The 20,157-nt window shown below is 43.9% G+C and overlaps 1 protein-coding gene across 5 annotated transcripts in view; it reads left to right on the forward strand.

The window, feature by feature from the left end:
- ARID1B (AT-rich interaction domain 1B) overlaps positions 1-20,157 on the forward strand; it is an 843,008-nt gene that overhangs the window by 79,285 nt on the left and 743,566 nt on the right. For all 5 annotated transcript variants that reach the window (XM_086926863.1, XM_086926866.1, XM_086926865.1 and 2 more), the window contains exon 2: positions 9,215-9,409. In XM_086926863.1, the coding sequence (XP_086782989.1) occupies positions 9,215-9,409 (195 nt within the window). The remainder of the gene's footprint in view (positions 1-9,214; positions 9,410-20,157) is intronic.

The following is a 20,157-nucleotide window of genomic DNA, read 5'->3' on the forward strand; positions in this document are numbered from 1 at the left end:
AGGCAGAGGTATGGATATTCTGTATTTCTGAATGTTTGGTGTGTAGCCTTCAGCATGATTTCAGAAGATCACTTTTTAGTTTTCCAAGACTTTTATATGCTGGTAGCCTTTTAATCTCTTTTCATTGTTTGCTGCCAGATGATGGGCAAATGGTAGCAGATTTGTAGTGGAGGCTACTAGGCCGAGCTGAATTAGTCAATAGAATGAACAAAATCTTGTGGTAGAGCAGATACAATGGCAGAAGTGAAGTAGATTTTTTTGAACAGATGTAGCTACTATCTATGTATTTTGTAACCTGTTTGATGTCGCCATCATAGGTGAGATGGGACCCCTGAATGAAACCTATGGAATTTGCTTGCATGATTATGTTGGGTCTGTAGGTATTGATTGAGAGTTTTGATAGCAAGGTGTAGTTGATAATTTGCTAGGAGACTTTGGCGTGAGTGGGCGTGTGGAATTTTGTAAAATATCTACTTGTCTGGGGGCAATAAGCTTCATAAATCTACTTGTCTTGTATAAAAATCAACTTGTCCCATTTGATGCCTTAGTGAGGTGGCAAATGTTGTCAGCATTTTCATATCAGAGCACTAATTGTATCCTTTCAGATTATGCCAGGGCTAATGTTATGTCTAGCAAGGTTTTGATTGTGCCTTATTTCTGATTACACAGAAAGCTGCACATACCAGGGTTCCAGTTCGGTCAAATGCTTGACTAATCATAGGCTCTGTAGGGCTTTGAATATCAGACAGATTTTGTTATGTTGAAGTTCTTGCACAGTTCAGGTTTAATAATTCTTTTAACTCTACTGTTGCCTTCTTTTTAGGTTTCGCCTGCACAGATTGTGCTCTGTGCTTGCGAATCTCTTGTATTTAAATAAAAAGCAGATCTTAAAAGGAGCTTAGAGCCCTCCCACTACTTACCTTTTGCCTACCACTGGCTGGCACCCCCTTGGCTCAAACACCACTTTACTTACAGTTGCCTGCTTCCATTGGTTAGCTCCTCCTCCTCACCTCATTATTCATCCCAAGTTTAGAGTCGTCTTTGTCTTGCAGTGGAACTGGACCAAGAACTGCTTCCAATGGCCAGTATCTTACGATTGGCCTTAGGCACTCTTTTGTTACTTTTCGACATGACCTGGAGCTGTGGTGAGGAGGGTGGATTGTGTCATGCAGCTGACTTTGTATTTTCCACTGTCTGGGCATACCTCGAGAACGCAGTTATCACACATATAAAATGGAAAAGGGTATTCACAGCAGGTATATCTTTGTACTGTTTAGAAGTGTGCCTGGTGTTTTGCAGTGTTGCGGACTGTTCCTTGGTAGACTTGTTGGGGTGGCTGGTCTTTGTGCCACGAACATTGCTACTCCCTGAAGACCCTGCAAGGTCAGTGGGTGGTAGCGTTTGAGCCCTTGCTGTTTGTTAAGCGGGCAGTCAGAGAAGAGAGTGCCTTTCTGCCTGGCTGTTTTTGTGAGAGGTGGGATGAGCGGAATTCATATTCGATGTTGCTGGAGAGTTTTGCAGCCGTTTGTTGTTGTGATAAATTAGTGATGGCAGATGCAGGCAAGCATTTTTAAACTTGTGATAGACTTTCTAGATTGATGCGGAGATTTGTTTATTGTTAAATCCTGATTTGCAGGTTGTAATCACCCAAAAGGAGACCATGGGTGCCTTTCTGCTATGCTCAATACGGACATCAGAAGAGAGCGCCCCCTGCGATTCACCATTCACTTTTGCTCATGAGCGAAGCATTTCCGACTCATGCATGTTTCAACATTGGACGTATTTTACTTTATCCTGACTTTGCCACTTTTTCTTGCTAAAAACCGTTATTTTTAGTGTTTTAAACTTTTTAAAGTTGAAGTACATCATTGGTTGAGAATCCTGTTGTTACTTGTATTCTCAAAGAGGAACCTGACAGGCCCCCACCCCATAAGCGGATGTCATGGGGTGGTAGGGGCTTTGTCAGGAATACTGCCACCAAGTGGAATGGTCTCCTTCTTCTTGCTTTCAAGAAGATGTTAAAAACCTGGTTTTTGCCAACTGAACCACTTGCACCTGGATCACGGTTAGCGCCATGATGCCTCCTGGTATACGCTGCGCTTTATAAATATACCCAATATCCATATCCTGTTAACTGCAAAATCGCTGATCTGAACTTATAAAACAAACTCAATTCTACACTGGGTAGAGTTTTGTTTAGCAGATCTGCCAGTATTAGAGCTCACTATCTTCCTTACTGTATTTTATGGATCATGGTATATTTACTGAGGAATCTGCCAGAATAATCATACCCTCTTTAACACTTTTATTTGGAAATGCTGGTTGAGCCCACATAACCCTGTTGCGCTGTGCTTGCGAAATCTCTTGTATCTAAAATTCAATAAATACAAATCTTAAAAGGGGCTTAGAGCCTGCCCATTGCTTACCTTTACCTATCATTGGCTGTCTCACATGTAGCTCTTACTCACTTTACTTACCATTGGCTGGCTCCAACGTGGCTCTCCGTCACTCTAGTTTCCTTGTTTCCTATTGGTTAGCGCCTCATCCTCGCCTCTGAGTTTCCTTTGTCCGGCGGTGGATCCTGGACCAAGTACTGCCTTCAGTGGCCAGTATCCTTCCAGTGGCCTCAGGCACTCCTTTGTTACTTTTCCACATGATTCTTACTGAGTGCATGTCTCTGCAGTCCCCCAACCCACTGCCTGTTTTCAGTTCTTCTTTCTCCCTCACGATCGGTGTTGTTTCGCCCCACCCCTCACAATGCGTTTCCCATGCTCTTCGTCCATCTTGCTTCACCCCCACAAACCCTCTGTAGTTTGATTTTTAATTATGTGCATGCTGTTTACATGTTGAAGGTTACTTCATCCCTCCACATTATTCTATCCGGGAATATACTGCCTGATAGCACTCTCATGCATGCCGCTCCCTGGCTGTGCTACAGTAAATTGCTGACTGGTTTCACGTCTGAGTAAAAGAAAGTCTGCATAGTGGGAGAGACCATGAGTACTCTGCTTTTTTTTTTACCTTCTGTGCTGAAAATAAACCAGGTTCTAATAAGGACCTCCTAAGTTAACATCAGTGTTTTAGGCTAGCTTGCGTTTTTTCCCTTTGGTACAGATAATAAATGTGGACATTGTTGTGGGCATGGATCACACTAGGACACTTACCTCCTGCATTTAACTTCGTTGCTGAATGTGTCTTTAATCATGGAACTGTAAGCCATGGTAATGGTCTGCCTATCAAACTGCTGACATGAGTGTACAGTTACATTGTTGAATTCAGCTAATTGTTGTAGGTTTAAAAGTCATTTTTATGCTACCCTGCGTTTGCCACCCAGACTCACAAAGACACTCACCAAAAGACTCAAACACTGTCACTCACACTCAGGCACAAATGCTCACACACTTGCACCTAGAGGCACGCACTCCCCAACACACATAATCGCAGTCAAATTTCCAGCAGTCTCTCTCTTGCACCCACTTGTCACTTGCACAATCCTATCCAGAGTCCACCGACTAACACTGACACACTAAAACGCACGCACACAACTTGCTCACAGTGATCTTCAACACAGACTTCCACACACCCTCAAGGGTGGTTAGCTGCGCTTTATATATCCGACTTGACTTAACACGCAACCAACGTCTCACACTGCTATGTAACATGTAAAAAAAAACATTCACAAACCAATAGTTTTCACATAGGAGGAACACTTTTTATCTTTGCCAATTCTTGTTTACTTCAGTTTCTGAGATGTCTTGTGAAATGCTTAGACAAATTTACTTTTAAGCATTCACTCTATTTCACAAATGTTACTGTAAATAAACCCAGATTACATTTCTGGTCTGGGGCGTAGGTTGGCAACTGAGGATCAGCAAGACCTTTCCGTCTGACCGTCTCCACTTCAGCACATTGTGTAATTCTTGGGCAAATCATTTCTTTTCACTTGGCCTCAATCCTCCTGTTTGCCATAATCATGAGCATGTCCCAAGCACTAGATTCACGGCTGGTTTATATTTAAAACCAGATGAACTGTGCAAGGGATTGTCGGAGTCCATGTTCTGAGCCAGATTCTTGAAGCTATTTATGCATGTACTCTTGATATACACGTGCAAAAGTTGGTTTTGTACTGATAACCACATTTTCTTGAAAGTAGATTTTCTTGCCAGTAAATCTCCTCACAAGGAATGGAAACAATTGAATAGTGGTTAGTTCCAGGGTTTGCTTCCCCTGTGAATTTTTGCAAACCCACAAACCTACACGTTTAGGGCAGTGTTTCCCAAACCTTTTAGAACCACGTCCCACTTTTTAGAACAGTAAACGTTTGCGACCAAACTACCTTTAATGGAAACTAGGAAGGAGATTTGTTTAATGTAACTGAAGCATCATGTGGTAGAGCATTGTCCTTTCCAGACGGCACACTTTTCATTGAAAGGGGCACTACATTTGCACACACAGTTTTACTGATAAAACTATATAGCACACAAACTATAATGTGTGGAAATCGGGTTTCTATGAAGATCATTTGTCCATCACCAACTAAGTGTTTTCATTTGTTTTGATCCTATTAAAATCTTTTTCCCGCACGCTCCAGAATTACAAAATAGTGCTTCACTTTTGCTTTCTTAACTGCTGGATGCATACAGTTTGATTACAGGCATTTACATTTTGTTGTGTATGGCAAAAAAAAATACTACATTGTCACATAATTTAATTTAAAAACTTGTCTCACTCTGTAGTCAGAGAAAGAAAAGTAAACACCAATCCCATGCTGGAAGAATAGAGCAGCCTGACCTTAGACCTGTGTCTTTAAATGACCACAAATGTGACAAGTTAAACACACAATTTTAAAGGCATCTTTATTTATTACTCTGACATTTGTGTCCCACCAAAAATCAGCTTGTGATCCCATGCACAGTTTGGGAAACACTGGTTTAGGGGCATTTAACAACTCCTGTCCTACCCTGGAAGAGGTTAGACATGTATTCCTGACAAGGGCAGGAGTAAAACGTTTTCCAGATTGAGAAGGGATCATCCCCATCCCAAAAAATAATTTGAGGGTGCAGGGAAAGCAGTTTCTCTATAGGAGAAAATATTTTCCGAATGGAGGAAATAGAACAAGCTTTAACATCCGAATGTGTGCTTTGTTTTGTAGGTTTGCACATGAGCAAATGAACATGTGTATATTATGTCATGTCAAAATGGAATTACCAAAGGTTTACTAGGAGTATAGTCACTGGGTCTTCTATAAACTCTTGTGAACGTCTTAAATTACAAATCTGCACCTGCGCCAGGTCTTAGAACTTAAGGTACTCTTTTTTTCTTTCTTTCTTTTGAATGTGGGGCCTGTTAGTTTAACCCCTTGCATGCTCAGGACGGCCCCCGGCCGTCATGAGTCACAGTGGGCGTGTGCTCACGACGGGGGCCGTCCAAATCTCGCCCACTATGTAAATGACCCGCACAGCGCGAAAATTCGCTGCGCATGCTAGGGGTTAAACATGTTACCCATAATGCGCCTTGAATAAAAAATAGTCACTGATTCTCCTTTATTACATTTTTTTTTTAAAAACACGGACATCTATCAAAACTTTTTAGTAATTGATGCATTGGAGAAAATACATATAAAGTTGTCCTTTAAAACTTTATAGCACTTGAGCAAAACTGTCTGACTTTCTTCTTTTTTCTTCCAATTGTAAATATAATTTTGGTCAAGTTATATTGATAATCATCACAAATTGAGTATTGTTCTTCTGCATAGCGTTGCAATCAAGCAATATACTGGGAGCATAAATTGATGAATGTTACAAAAGTCTGTACATGTTTTACATTGGACTCCTTGTCAGTAATGCAAGGTGAAATTTCAGTTCATTATCCCCTTCGATGCTCATGACGAGCTCAGCTCGTCATGACCACACCCAATTCTATTATGGCCCAGCACAGGAGAAGAATATCTCAAGCATCGTTGAGGTTAAATTTCATTAAAGTGCCCAAAATAAAGACTTTGCATAAATGTACCTTAAAAATGCAACTTTGAACATCTTATACATGTGAATGCTTATCTCCATTAGCAAACACAAGGAGATGATGGACGGAGTGCTGAACTTTTCAAACACTCGCCCCCAGTCACAAATCTGGGTGGAGTCCATCATTGTTCTTTAGCTCACTTCTCCACCTCAGTTCGGACCCAGCTAAATGCAAATCAGTCTTGACCCCGTGCCTCATGGGAGCAGTCCAGCCCGAACTGCCCAGCCTGGACTTCCCTGAACCGGAAACAAGCATCCTGGGACTGGTTCGGGGTAACAACCCTCATCAGCCAAGCTAGCTTGAATCCATTGGCAAAGTAAGCAAAAGAATGATGGATTTAACCCAGATCTCTTGACTGGGGGTGAATTTTTTGAATTGTTCCGCATTCCATCCATCAATTGTGTGTCTTTTGCTTCCTCGCCCTAAGTATGCCGGGTATACCCAGACGTGGGTCCTGGGCTCAGTGTGCCAATGGATTTAAGCTCTCATGGCTGATGAGGGGTGAAACCCCGAAACCGGTCCTAGGATGCTTGTTTCTGGTTCAGGGAGAATCTGGCTTGGCAATTTGGGCTGGACTGTTCCCATGAGGCACACAGTCAAGACTGATTTGCATATGGCCAGGTCTAAACTGGGGTGGCATGGTGAGCAAAAGAATGATTGATTTAATCCAGATCTCTTGACTGGGGGTGAATGTTTTGATTTGCTCTGCATTCCGTCCATCAATTGTCTTATATCTTTCTTAGCAGCAGACACTCTTCTTTCCAAATTTCACACTCCTTTATTGTATTTTGTTTTGTTTATTGGCTTATTCTTGAGAAAGATGTCTATCACCCAGGAAATGATTGTAGGCTCATGTTGGCTCATGTTGTTTGATAGTGGTGCCCTTTAAATTATTTCAAGTTGAATTTATTGATTTGTATTTTTTAAAATCTTCATCAAGCCTGGATTCTTTCAGAAATGATGGAACCTTTTAACCAGCATTTGTAAAGCTATTGATATGGTGTAATCGCAGCCTGGACAGTTATTCACTAGTCTGGGATGTTTTGTAGACTGTATCCGGAATTGGAGTCTGAATTAATGAATATTAGGGTTTTATGTGTGTTGTGTTTTTCTCAGTGCTGTTGGGGAAGTGCATGTGTAGAAGCCCAGAAGGGTGTGTGGTATTACTTTTGTATGGTCCTATAATCTTGTTGGATCATGAAGAAATGTCCTGGCAAGTACTCCATGAACTCCTCATGGCCTGTATGTTATTACTATGGAGGGATTCTAATCTTGCTAGGCCATAAAGACATGTTTGAGCTTTTAGAAGGTGGACCGTATATGTGTGTGTATGGTCCTGTGGTCCTGTTGAATCACTAATAAATGTCTTGGCAAGTACTGCAAGAACTCCTCATGGGCCTAAATGTCATTCAGATGGAGAGAGAAATTCTAACCTTGCTAGGTCATAAGGGTACGTTTTTAGCTTCACAGAAATTGGGCGGCATAGACTCATCCCAATTCTGTTTTCGATTTCACATAACAAATTTTAAATCATGCATGCATATTTATTGTTCCAGCCCTTCTGTAAGTGTTTCCTATCACGAAATCGCGGCTACTATTTTAAGTAGGTGGAAAGGGTGTTGTGAAGGAATGTTCATCTTTAATCTGGAGCAGCGTTTCAGTGCCACCGAACTCTGCTTCTTAAACTTCATCAGAACTTCGCTTCAGAGGTGAGCTCACTTCTAATGGTGAAAGACTCTCAACCCTCCAACTTCACTGCATTTGTGATAGTTGGACAGGAACACCATTTCTTTTGTTGTTTGATTTACACCCTACCCGTATTCATAAATTTCAGTTGCTTTTGATTTCTCAATACTCCTGTATCCACCTATGTGAAAGTCCGCTGTACCCGTGTTGCGTGTCGTCGTGATAAAAATGTTTTGGTGAACACCGTATATTTCGAAAAAAACGGGCTTTGAAATAGTCAGCATTTGCTGATCATCAATGATTTTCAAAAGTTTTTGGTAGTGTGCTGCTGGCTCCGTTATTATCTTATGGTAAAAGAAGGGAGATATTTACCTTTTAATATGGATTTGTGAACTTAGGGGTTGTTTTTGACATCTCTTTTCAATTTGTAACCTGTCAAAGTGGAATTTTCCTTGTAAAGAGAAGTGATTTTAATTTTGGTTGTTTTCGACAGTATTAAAAGTAACTGGATGTACCAATGTAGTATGTAGCAGGTGTATGCAACATTTCCTGCTTTCCCATAAGAACTTTCAAATGGGGTTTCCCAAAGTTTTGAATCCGAATAGTTGGTGGACTACTACTATATTTAAATGTTTGCAGTGGGAGGTACGAAGTTTAACTGTAAACTTAGATTAAGGTCTTAAGAGAAATGAGATGAAGGCACATGCTAGTACAGTGGAAAACCACAGTGTGGTAAAGTAAGAGTTTACACACTCTTCCGAGATGCATTCTGTGTAATAAGGGAAGGCTGATGCATTGCTGACCGCCATGAAGCCATAGTCCCTCGTGTTTTCATCCTCTGATCTTCGCTCTACCTTTTGTGTTGCAGCCACTTTCCAGCTTAGAGCTAGAGGGAGTGAGGTTGGGGTTCTCCACCCTTGGAGAACCATGCTGAAGACGGCTAGATGAGAGCAGGATTGAGTTTAGTAGAATGTGTACGGCGTGATGAGTCAGCGAGACCAACAGAGCAAAATTAGAGTAGGGAAGAGGGTGAAGGTCTGGAAGAGTGAGAATGGGCGAAATTGAGAGCTGAGCTCGGGGCCGGGGAGAGTGAAATTAAAAGAGCAAGAGAAGAAGGTTTAGACCGAGTTTGCCAAACAAGGTCAGTGTAGCAAGAAGAGATCTGACACTGTGACCAGAGAGGAATAAAAGCATGGCTGACATAGTGATCATCCTAGAAACAGAGTTGGGGATGGGATGAGCAAGCAAGGCCAGTGTAGCCTATAGGGTCCGAAGGCCAAAAGCTCAGTTTCGTGACCTCTGATGGCGCAATCCTTTTCTTGGACATGTAAAGTTATCATGCTACCTCACTGATTAGTGCCATTTATCTGCACTACATTACTAAAGATAAGGTGTGTAGTATTTTTTGTTTCTTTGTTACTTATGCCTTTCCTGTAAACCTCTTTGTTTAAGTATTCTTGATATAGTTCCCTGTCCATTAATGCGTTTTCAACGTCCTTGATTTCAGGGCAGTCCAATGGATCCATTGGTAATGAAGAGGCCGCACTACAGCATGGGCGCCAACCCATATTCCCAGACACCAGCGCAGCAGAATAACCCATACTCTGGCCAGGCATATGCACCCTCAGTTCCACAGAGATATCCTGTTGTAATGCCAGGAAGACCAGGGGCAATGGGAGCAATGCAGTATCCCCAGCAACAGGTATGTTTTTTAAACTTTTAATTCCGGTTTATACTACCACAAAACTCAGTTTTATTTTCCATTTCAGTTGTCCTGAGAATTCATTTTTTGAAAGTAAGAAAATCTCCCTCTTTTGTGTTAAGTAGTGGGAAGATTTTTAGCCTACTCCATGCTTTCATACACTTTATCTCAAGCACTCTTGCTCATTCTCACACCCCCACACTCGACGGACGCACACACACGAGTTGATTAAAGCGCTGGAAAGATATGCTTATATAGTACATTTGGGAAGATCATCTTTCTTTTATTTATACTTGATTTGCTCATTTCAGGGAAAGAACGTCTTTTTATTGTATCCAGTGCATATAACAGGAGGTTACATCAGTGGCTGACTGCTCACGACTTGTGTTTTTGTGCTGTATGTGAAATAAATCATAAGTATTGGAATAGCACCAGTATTAGTGGCACTTGAGCAACATTTTCATGGGGTGGAACCTCGGGGTGTTCTGTAGTCGCAGAATACAGAGAATGTTCAAATGGGAACATATGTGTCTCTATAAATAAAAACACTGCTTCTAAAAAGATACCTTTAGCAGATGAAAGATCACAGTACTAGTAAGAAGATGCTTTCGATAATAATACACCATAGAGTGAAGTTAGTGAAAGTTACAAATAGACTGCTTCTGAGAAATGCACAAAGATTATGAATTGAAGCAAAGGCAAAATAAAATTGTACAACAAGAAAGCGCTCCAGTGGTAGTAAATATGAGAATTATTTTGCGTATTGAACTTCTTTCCTGTTGGGCTGTTTGGGTACCTCTGTATCTCACGCCTTTCCAAAGGTTGGTGCATTCGTTTTGCAGACACTCTTTGACGCTTACCTTAACATGTGTGATACTTGATGTTACTGGTATTTATACACGCATACCTTGTTAGCCCATAGAGGAACCTGACTTGTAGAAAAAAGTGAAAAATGAAAAGTAGTATTACACATAGTGAAGTGATGTAAGTGCCATACCATGGTGAAGGAAGTCCAAATCAATGAGCGAATCAGCACACTGGCCTTTGCAAGGTGGGTGTGATGGTCTCTGTGGGAATGATGACGTCACATGGTCTGTTGGTTTAGTGAAGCAATAGTTGCTACCCCCTTGCCAGTGCTGTCTGAGTGCCTTTTGCTGGATCACGATAATGTGCTTACAGATGTGGATTCTCACCTCTTGAGATCAGTGTATTGAATCTCTTCACCCTCCCTCCACCACAAACCCATTTCTGCCATTTTCACTAGTTTTCATTGAAAGTGGTGTGTTTAGCAAAAAGGTATGCTGTGATGTTTCCCTTGTCCTTTGTGGCACTTGAGCATTATGTGCATGTGCCAAAGACCTACTGCAAACTTCTTTTTATGGTGTACATGCAGTTAATTAGGCCATAAAAGAATCTGGCAGTAAGCAAAAAAGGAAGAAAGAACAGTACTAAACAAGGAAGTGGTGCAAGTGCTACACCGCTGCGAAGGGAGTCCAAATGTGTGAGAACAGCCTCTTTTAGGTGGGGTTGGTGGTCTAAGTGGGTGTGATGACATCACATGGTGTGTTGGTTCAGTGCTGTTTGTGTGCCCTCTCCAGGATCGCTTCCATTCCAGCCATTTTTACCATATTTCATTGAAAGAGTTGTGTTTCTTAAAAAGGGTACGATGTTTAGGGGCAACAGGAGCAGAGGAAAAGTATCTTGAAAGCTTGATCTTGCAGCTTGAGGCTCGTGCTCTGGCTGAGGCTGATATCTGTAATGGCCTGATATTATGTGGATGCATATATATTTTGATATTTGACTAACCGGTTGACTTTTCCTAAATGAGCGAAGATGCCCTTATAAGGAAGCTCCGCTTGAGAATGTGTTTCGCTTAAGAATTGCTCTTATAAGTGCAGATTGCTTTTCTTGAATAATGATGCATTCCCCATCTTATTTACGTTAAGGTCCATTGCAATCAGCAGTACTCTATCCTGTGCAGGCTTATCTGTGACATAATTCAGCTAGCTCGCCCAAGTCTGGCAACCTGTACAGCTGGATCTGCAAAGTGCGGTATGCCTTTAAAAACAGTCACCCCCACACTTTACACTGCCATCTCTCAGTTGACATCTGAATCTGGAGTTGCCACTGTAATCTCTTATCTCCTTTCCATTTTCAGTCATTATCGTTGCTAGTAGGGTCTTTTCAATATTCTGAATCTCCCTCCACCCCTTCTCCATCCATAAAGGACTTGTAGAATTTAGCAGAACTAGCCACTTGATAATGCCCCAATGTTTGATATTGCTGTTTGTTCATTTTTTAAATCTATATATATCTTTTTTTTTAATTGTCTCAGGACACTGTAGAATAAAGAAGTGCCTATTGAGTGGTCTGTTATTTATTGTGAATATGTACGACTGCTGACGTCTACAGTACATTTGGTTATAGTAAGGTGTTGTACTGCATCTCTAGCAAGAACAGTGACCAATGAAGGACTTATAGGAAAGTTTTCACTGCCTGCCTGGAATGCCATACTTTGTGTTAGTCTGTGAGTTTCTTCTCGTTATTTGCCACAGTACGCTCTGTGAACTGTCCTGTAATGCACCAAAATTATTAAAGCATTGCTGTTTTTGGGGGGTCAGAGGGAGGGGCTGTATTCCAGGATGATGGCTGTGTTGGACTGATCACTCCATTTGCTAATTGGTGGATAATTGAAAACTGGCAGTGGCCTGGTGCAGTGATTGGCTGGCGGCCCTGTCTGTCTTTCTTTCAGACATTAATAGGCCCAGCGGCATTGTAGTTATGACTACTAATACTCTTCAGGGGAAAAGTGAATGGCTAATTAGGACATTAAAGGTCTTTATTCAACGGGAACACCACACCGCGTTGGCTTTATTTGGCTTTGGACAGGCTCCAAGGCTTCGTACGCCGGTTTGTGAAGCAGCGCCCTGACCCGGTGCCATTTCTACTGCTTCTACACCTTTAACTGTCAGGATGGAGGTTGGTTTAAATTCACCAAGAGTTCACATAGGGGTTGTCCACTCCACCAGTCAGATGGTAACATGACCTGCATCCACCTTTGTGTGGAGTGCCGTCTTCTTCTGATCCCTTGATTTTGGATTGGGATTTTGTGTGCTCTTTTTCATGTAAAACAAATAACTGTTTTCAACGCGTTCCACGTTGTCTCATAATATTTTGTTCAACATTTGGTAGGCTTGTCAGGCTTTAAAAAAAATCCGAGTTTGGATCTGGAAAATGCAAAGCTGAGTCATTCGCATCGAAAAGGCAAATTCTGTTTGCATACAATTTAAGGAGCTTGTGAGCTGAGGACAGTACTCTCTCTAAACTCGTATAGAGGTTTTTTTTTTTTTGAAAACCTTTATTGTGCAGATAGGAGCATACAAATACGGGCCTACAACCAGTCAGGCCGGCCACGACACATTATGAGAAGCACATAAATCAATAAGGAGGTTTCCCGGTAGCACCCAGCATTGTGTAAGCAATTAGTTCAGTCTGAGAAAAGCTGAGCACGACCGCTGAAAACAGGATCAAAGATGGTTAATTTTATAATAGGGAGTATAGCAGGATCAGTTGCAGTTTTTAATCATCTGAGTTCCCATAGCGGGCTACGAATCAAGCATCAAGACATAAAGGCATCGATAAAGACGGTTATCAGCAACAGTTCACATCAATCAGGATATAGACGCCATATTTCAAATCAGTGCCCACCGTGGCCCGTCGCTTGTCCACCGACCACCTAATTATCGTACTGATACATAACGGAGGAACCAGAACAGCAACAGTGGTTACAATCATCCTCTATACTAACCTAAATAATAAGAAAAAGGGGAAGGGGGGGGGGGGGGAAGTATTATAAAGAAGAAAAGAAAGAACGCCGCGCTGCTGCACGCGCCCCACAGCGATAAAGGCGCGCAAAGTGATTGAGGATCCCGCTATCGGGGTTAGGGCGTGCAAGTCATAATATATGTGCAATCAATACCGTAGACAGAAGAACAACTCGCCCCCATCCCCACCTGCAATCACACCATGGGAGACACGCACAGACACGGCGCCCCGATAAAGGGATACAAAAGAGCCATAGAACTAAGGGAAAAAAGAACAGATAAGAGGCCCCAACCCACCCACCCCGCACCCCTGCAGAAGGCTACGGCCTACCCCCCCCCCCAGCAGCGTGCCTGTCGCCCTAAATAGGAAACCCGAAATATAGAAAAGTCAGAGAGAGGGAAAGGAACAAAAGAGGCAAAAAGGGAAAAGAAACCAGGGGGGGGAGGAGACCATCAATCGAGTCGTTCGGCCCCTGCCCCCCGCCTCCCCACACATTTATGCAACATCAAAACGAGATCGACACAGTCTCAGGTATCATAAACCCTCAAAGGAATCGTCCATATTATCATGATTGGGGGCATTCCTCATCTCCATCCGTTAACCAGTAGTCCTCTGGGTTCAGTCCGGCTCACCCCTGTCCTTTCCTAGTCATCGCCACCATACGTGATAGAGTAGTGGGCAGCAAACATTTCAAGGTGGAGAGGCCACTCGATCGGAACAAAACGGGACAAGGGTGTAAACCAGAGGACCCCGGCAACCAGCAACAAAGCAAGAACTTTTCGCGGCAGTCCAGACTTTCCATTAGTGACAACAGGAGCAGCAAACAGTGTGGGTGCAGTCTCGCCGCACAGGAAAGCAAAGTCTCCCCCGCAAGGTAACAACGGGACCTCACCGAAGCAGATCGAATCGGCAATCCACGTCGCTCCCCGAACACTCGAGCAGGTACGGGCCCCAGCGTGGAGCCCACACCCGCGCCCGCCACAATCAAAGCTACCTGGAGATTCGGGGCCGCAGGCGTACAGTCTTGTCGATGCACTGCGGCAGCACTCCCCGCAGCAACTGAGGGGGACGAAGCAGCGCACACTCTAAGTCGAGCCGCGTTCATGAGGGACGGCCCAACAAAAATGGCGGCAGACTGTCTATCTTGCACAGGGGCGACGGGGGCCATGGCCGCATGTAAAGACTGTAGGGCGTCAAGGACATCGCCAAGCGTGGGCTCACGCTCACAGGACCAGGCCCCCGTGCACTTAAGCGACACAAGTTCGCCGCCCTGAGGAAATCCGTGACCCAGGGCGTCGGCCGCCATCTTGCGGGTCCAGCCGCGTCTCCACACGCCTCAACTTCTGGAGCGGGCTCTCAAGCAAGGCCACCGCTGGAGTTCACTCGAGCCCCAGAAATGGCAACCTGGGTGCAGCATTTGAGAGCCACCAAAAGGGGGGTCCGCGAGCGCCACCGCCCCATGGGCATCACACGCCGACTCCGGGCGCAGGGCTTCAAGATGGCCGGGCAGGGCAACAAAGGGGGTATTCTCCTGCGCGGTCTTCCCCCATCCACGGCGTGCCGCGCCCTACCACGGGGCCCCCCGGCCGCTGGACCGGGCCCGGTCAGTCTCCACCGGCATAACCGCACAACAGCCTCTCACAGCCGACCCCTCTCCTCCACCAGGGGCCGCCGCCGACACCGTCACTCCAGCCGACCCACACAGGCAAGTCTCCGGTCTCCACACCGCGAAGGCCCCGGATCAAGCAGGAGCACAGCTTCGGATCCGCAGCTCGCAGGAGCCCCCGGGTCAGACGGTGAGTACGAGCGTTGCTTCACCTTTCCGTTTCTTCCCGAGTGTGTCGTCTCGGGGCAGGATGCTTGGCAGGATATGTGTGTTGGGCCGGAAGGCTGGCGGAGCCGAGCTACAGTGCGGCCATCGCGGTCGCGAGCTTGGCTCCTCCCCCCGTATAGAGGTTTTTGAGCATAGCACGGCACTCTGTTTTCTTAAGACCATTTTAAGTGTGGCACATTACCTTTACGGTAGAGAGAGTCTTGGAGTTATGTCACAGCATTTGTATGCATATAAATCTTTGTAAATGTATCATAGGACGCCGTCTATTCATGAAGGTCTATGAGCATGGCACAATATGTTCTAAGTGGACAGGGGGTTAATAAACATAGTACAGTACCCTCCCTTTGTAGGTGGGGTAGTTTGTGCACATGGCACAGTACTTTCTTTATTCACGGGATTACTTGCAGTCACGTGCCAGCACTCTGTGAGTAGGAAAGCTTTGTAGGTTGGTTAGTAGGGCCCTATACATTCATGGAGATGTAAAAAGCATGGCATAGTATCTTTGAAGTCCATCCAAAGATTATAAGCATGGTATCATAACATCGCTATGTACATTTAGAGGTTTGTGCTTGGCACAGTATTCTGTGCACTGAAAGCACTATACTCATGGCACAAATTTCTGCACTGTGGAAGCTTGTAACCGTATTCTCTGTTAGATGTGATAGTGTTGTACGTTTTCAGAGTACAACACCCGTTCACGAGGGAGGTTGTAAACAACACATAGAACCCTCTGGGTGCACCAGAGGAGTTTAGAAGCATGGTAAGGTACCCTGTTAAGTGTATAATACCCTCTACATGAAGGGGACTGTTTTCAGCAGGTCACACCCCTCTTCTTATAAACCGGAAATTGACCAAAGAGTATTAGAAATACATGCATTTACACCGATGATTATTAGGAGTCACCTGTCCTGAATACTTCAGTATTACGGCATCTAGTGATCATCAATTTCCTGCTGCTGACTGGGAGGCAATTCTAGGTTTTCTAGGTTGACTAGTTAGCGAAAAGGGTAAGACAATTATTTGTGTCCTTATCAAAGTTGTGTAATTCTAAAAGTGTCAGAACAGGAAATATGTAGAATTTTGTCATTGGCAACACCACTCGTTGAAGGTTGCTGAATCGACATTTGATTGAAGGATTTTCTTTGATCAAGAGGAAGCAATGACTGCTACTGTGTTTCAGAAAAATTATATATTGAAGTGAGAAAGGTCCTATGTTGATACGGTTTTCCGTCAACCTCCCTGACTACTTTGACTATCACAATGTTACAGCAGTTACTGGGATCCTGCATTTTATAAATCTCTTTATTAAATTTCAGATAACATTTCCTGTGATGCACAGTGTTCCTAGTTTCAACTTCACCTGGTGATTTTACATTGTTTCCTAGATTGTATTGGATAGTTATTCCTAAACTTATTTCACCACAAACGTCAAATAAGACCATAGTCTGATCAGTTACATTCATTGCAACTTTCAAGGCAACCTAGTCCACCTCAAGTCCCAATAATTGTGTCTGTGGTTTGACAAAATGGTCTTGTCATTTTAATGTATGCACTTCCTGTTAACAAAGTACTCAAACATACCATTGAAGAGTACTTTTGATCTGAACCCATCTTTGTGCAATATGCCTCAAGATATTGACATAGTTGATACTTCGCCATTCAGATATTCACTTTTAAGAGTGTTTTTTAAACTCCCATCTTCATAATCTTGTAAGTTTCTCAGATCGGTTATGCTCTTGTTGAATTCTATCGTCTTCGTGACCTGCTTTTCCTATTCTGTAAAAGTCAAGACCCGCTTTCCGCTTTGTATCCTTTGTGTGTTTAACGCTATCCTTTTTTACAGTTGTCAGGTCTGAGACCTTGAAAAATGTGGTGTACCTGTTGCTATGTCAATTGTTGCGGGTATTCAACAGCACCAGCCATACGGAAATTGCCATTTTATATTGTGTGACCACCAGTAAATTGGGCCTATGCCACTATCTGTGCAAAACTCGACACCTCCACACTATGGGGCTCATTACAATGGCGGACGGTCTTCAGTCCGTCCGCCATCGTTTCGGGTGTGGGAACCGGCTGCCTATGAGGAGGTCTCTCCACAATCCTAATTATGATGCGACCGCCACCACGGCGGTCGCATCACCTATACTTTGCATTGTGGTGGGGATACGGTCAGCAGCCCCCGCCACTATGCAAAAAAAAGGCACTTGAATATCCCTGCACTACGTGGCAAGAACCATGCGGTGCCTGCCACATTATGCAGGGGTATGTAAGGTGCCACCCAGTGCTCTTGCCCCAGGCCCAGGGATGAAGGGGGGCCTGCTATGGGACCCCAAACCCCTTTCCGCCTGCCTTTCCATGGCGGGTTGACCACCGCAAAACGACTGGCAGAAAGGGATATTATAATCCCAATGGTGGTGCCTGGCAGGCACTGCCGCAGTCCTGGGCAATGTGAGTTCTCCGTCAGGTGGTCGGAAATGGACCGCCTGCCGGAACCCAGGCGGTTGGTCTTTCAGACCGTCACGCTTCCCCCGCCATCATAATATGGTGGGCGGAAAAGCACAGTATGTTGCCGGAGGGCCCGCCGCCGATAGCATGTCGGTGGCAGGGCTTCCACCATCGTAATCGGGCCCGAAGTGTAGAAAGTCCTCCTCTTTCTTTGTTACATCATAACGTGTATTTATCTCCAAATTATTACATACCTTTCCTTTTCCCGTAATACTTGATGTGCAAACTAGATAAGCTTTTCCAAATGTGGTTGAACTAGTCGTCTTCTGTGATTTTTGTCTCTTGTTTTGTTTGGGGTCCTATTCGTGCTTTGTGTATGTTAAACCCATTTTTTTAGATCCTGTAATTTCCTTGTTTCCAATTAGTCACTGCTTATTAAAAAAATCCCTCGAATTATCTCCAGTACCATGTTATTACATTTAGGAAAGAGGACACTGCACACACGTTTGGTAACTTCCCAGCGAGTAAGGAACAAAGATGAGCAGTAGACCGTTGGCACGAGGAGTGTGTAAGTTCGAAAATGCAATTCAATTTAAAGGCGTGGAGATATCGGTAACAAGTGTGGAGCTGTCAGCAGTTAAAATTCCATTAAAGGGGTGGAAATTTGGTGTTTTAAGGCGAGGCTTGCCTCAAAGTTTGGGAACTGCCACAAACATGGATGTTTTGTTGCTATTCGAAACTATGAAACTACTCATTCCTACTCTAGAAATTGTAGGAGATTTACCCTGGCACAAGGCTGGTGTAACTCTGCCTCCAGGATGGGAAGGAGAACAGAGATGCCCCCACATTTGGTTAGTGCTATAAGGGAAGCTTTCTTCTCAGGGGAATAAAAGTACATTTGATCAAGGGAATCCACCTGTATGTAGTACTCCACAACAGAGAAAACTTTGTAAATGAAATGGAAGCAAATGTTTGAAACTAAATGATACAGAGTTAGAATGTGAATGGAAACCTGATCCTGGCTCAGCTCAATTCAATTCAATAAAACTTTATTCGGTTTGTTGTTCAAACCATAAAAGTTACACAACACAAACTCAATTTAAATGTCAGTGCTTAAGTTAAAACATCAATAAAACGTAATATATGTTAGTAAATAAGTTAAAAACCTGAGGAAAACATACATTATTGATCCATCTAGTTCCTGGAATTAAAAGAAGCTTTTAAAAAACCCACTATAAAAAATAAACCGTCCTCTTTCAGCAATTGCAGGTGCACCAGTGCTGGACGAGCCTGTCTAAAATTCAATCTTTTTAAAATTGGGACCAAGTATAGTTTACGAAGAAAATCATAACATTTATATAGAAACATAAAATGCAGCATGTCCTGCGGAGACTGTTCGTCACAACCGCAGGGAGCTGCCATTTTACCTCTAGTAAAACATTTGGGTCTGGCGAGCAAAAGGTGAAAAAGGTTCAGCCGAAACCTAGTTAATACATTTTTTTCATGTGTGGACAGGGACTCCATGAGGTATCGCTCTGCCCTAGGGGATGTTTTAAGCATAATATATGTCCGCACACTAGATTTCTGAACCTCCTTTGTTTCACTTTCCATGTTCCTTTCTGTCAAGAAGGCTACCTTGATTGCCTCCACATCCTTCTTCACAATGCATTCGGGGTTGGTAAATAGATCCCCCCGACCTAGCCTTTCAAAGCTTCTCTTCACATAGCTCAGCCACGGGATGCGAGCCGAGTTATCAAGGGCCATGCAATCTTTTATAATCAGGTGGGTAAGAGGGAGGTCTCTGTTCAGCCAACTTTTTAACCAACAGGACAGGGGTCGCAGAGAGAGCACATCACTTAAGTAAGGGACCCCTAGCTCCTCATGGACCACTAAATTAGATGTACCCCGTGGAAAACATAATAAACGTTTCAGAAAATCATGTTCGAGGCATGTGGGCTGCTGAATTCATATCTTAGCATAGATCGCCGCCTAGTGTTGGGTCCGGGTGATTGCACCTTGTTGTCCTGGAAGAGTCTTCGAAGTATCACGAGATAGGTGACTCCTCCCCTGGACTACAGTGCGCATGGGCATCTTCTCCATCCTCAGATTGTTTTTTTCCGCCATTGGGTTTGGATGTTGTTCCTCTACTCCAACTTCGGAACCGAAACTAAACTACTTTATAAGGCCAAAAGGCCTTCGACTTCGACGGTATTGTTCTCGTTCGGTACTTTTTGACTCGACCAAACTTTCCATCTTGATCCGGTTGTCGACGCGGGCCGTTGGGCTTTTCGACGCCACGTGGGCCTGCTGTAGATGAAAAGGAGCCAGTTCAAAAGGTGCCCACAATGCCACTCCAAATTCCTGCATACTGACAAACATACAGTATGCAACAAGTGCTTATCACCGGAGCACAACGAAGAAAATTGCCCAGCGTGTGCCCAATTCCGTTCGAAGAAGACCATTCGGATTCGACGGGCCGCTAGGCAAGAGATGCAGTGGCCGGCACCGGAACCGGAGAACATCTTCGATGATGAACACTACCTCCCAGAAGCGGCGGACTCTGATCTAGAAATCGTCACCATTGAGGACCAGTCAGACTCCAATGATCAGATCATGCCGGGGCAAACAGTGAGTACACAGCCCC

Source organism: Lissotriton vulgaris, chromosome 6 (assembly GCF_964263255.1).
Source record: "Lissotriton vulgaris chromosome 6, aLisVul1.2, whole genome shotgun sequence".
Taxonomy (NCBI): domain Eukaryota; kingdom Metazoa; phylum Chordata; class Amphibia; order Caudata; family Salamandridae; genus Lissotriton; species Lissotriton vulgaris.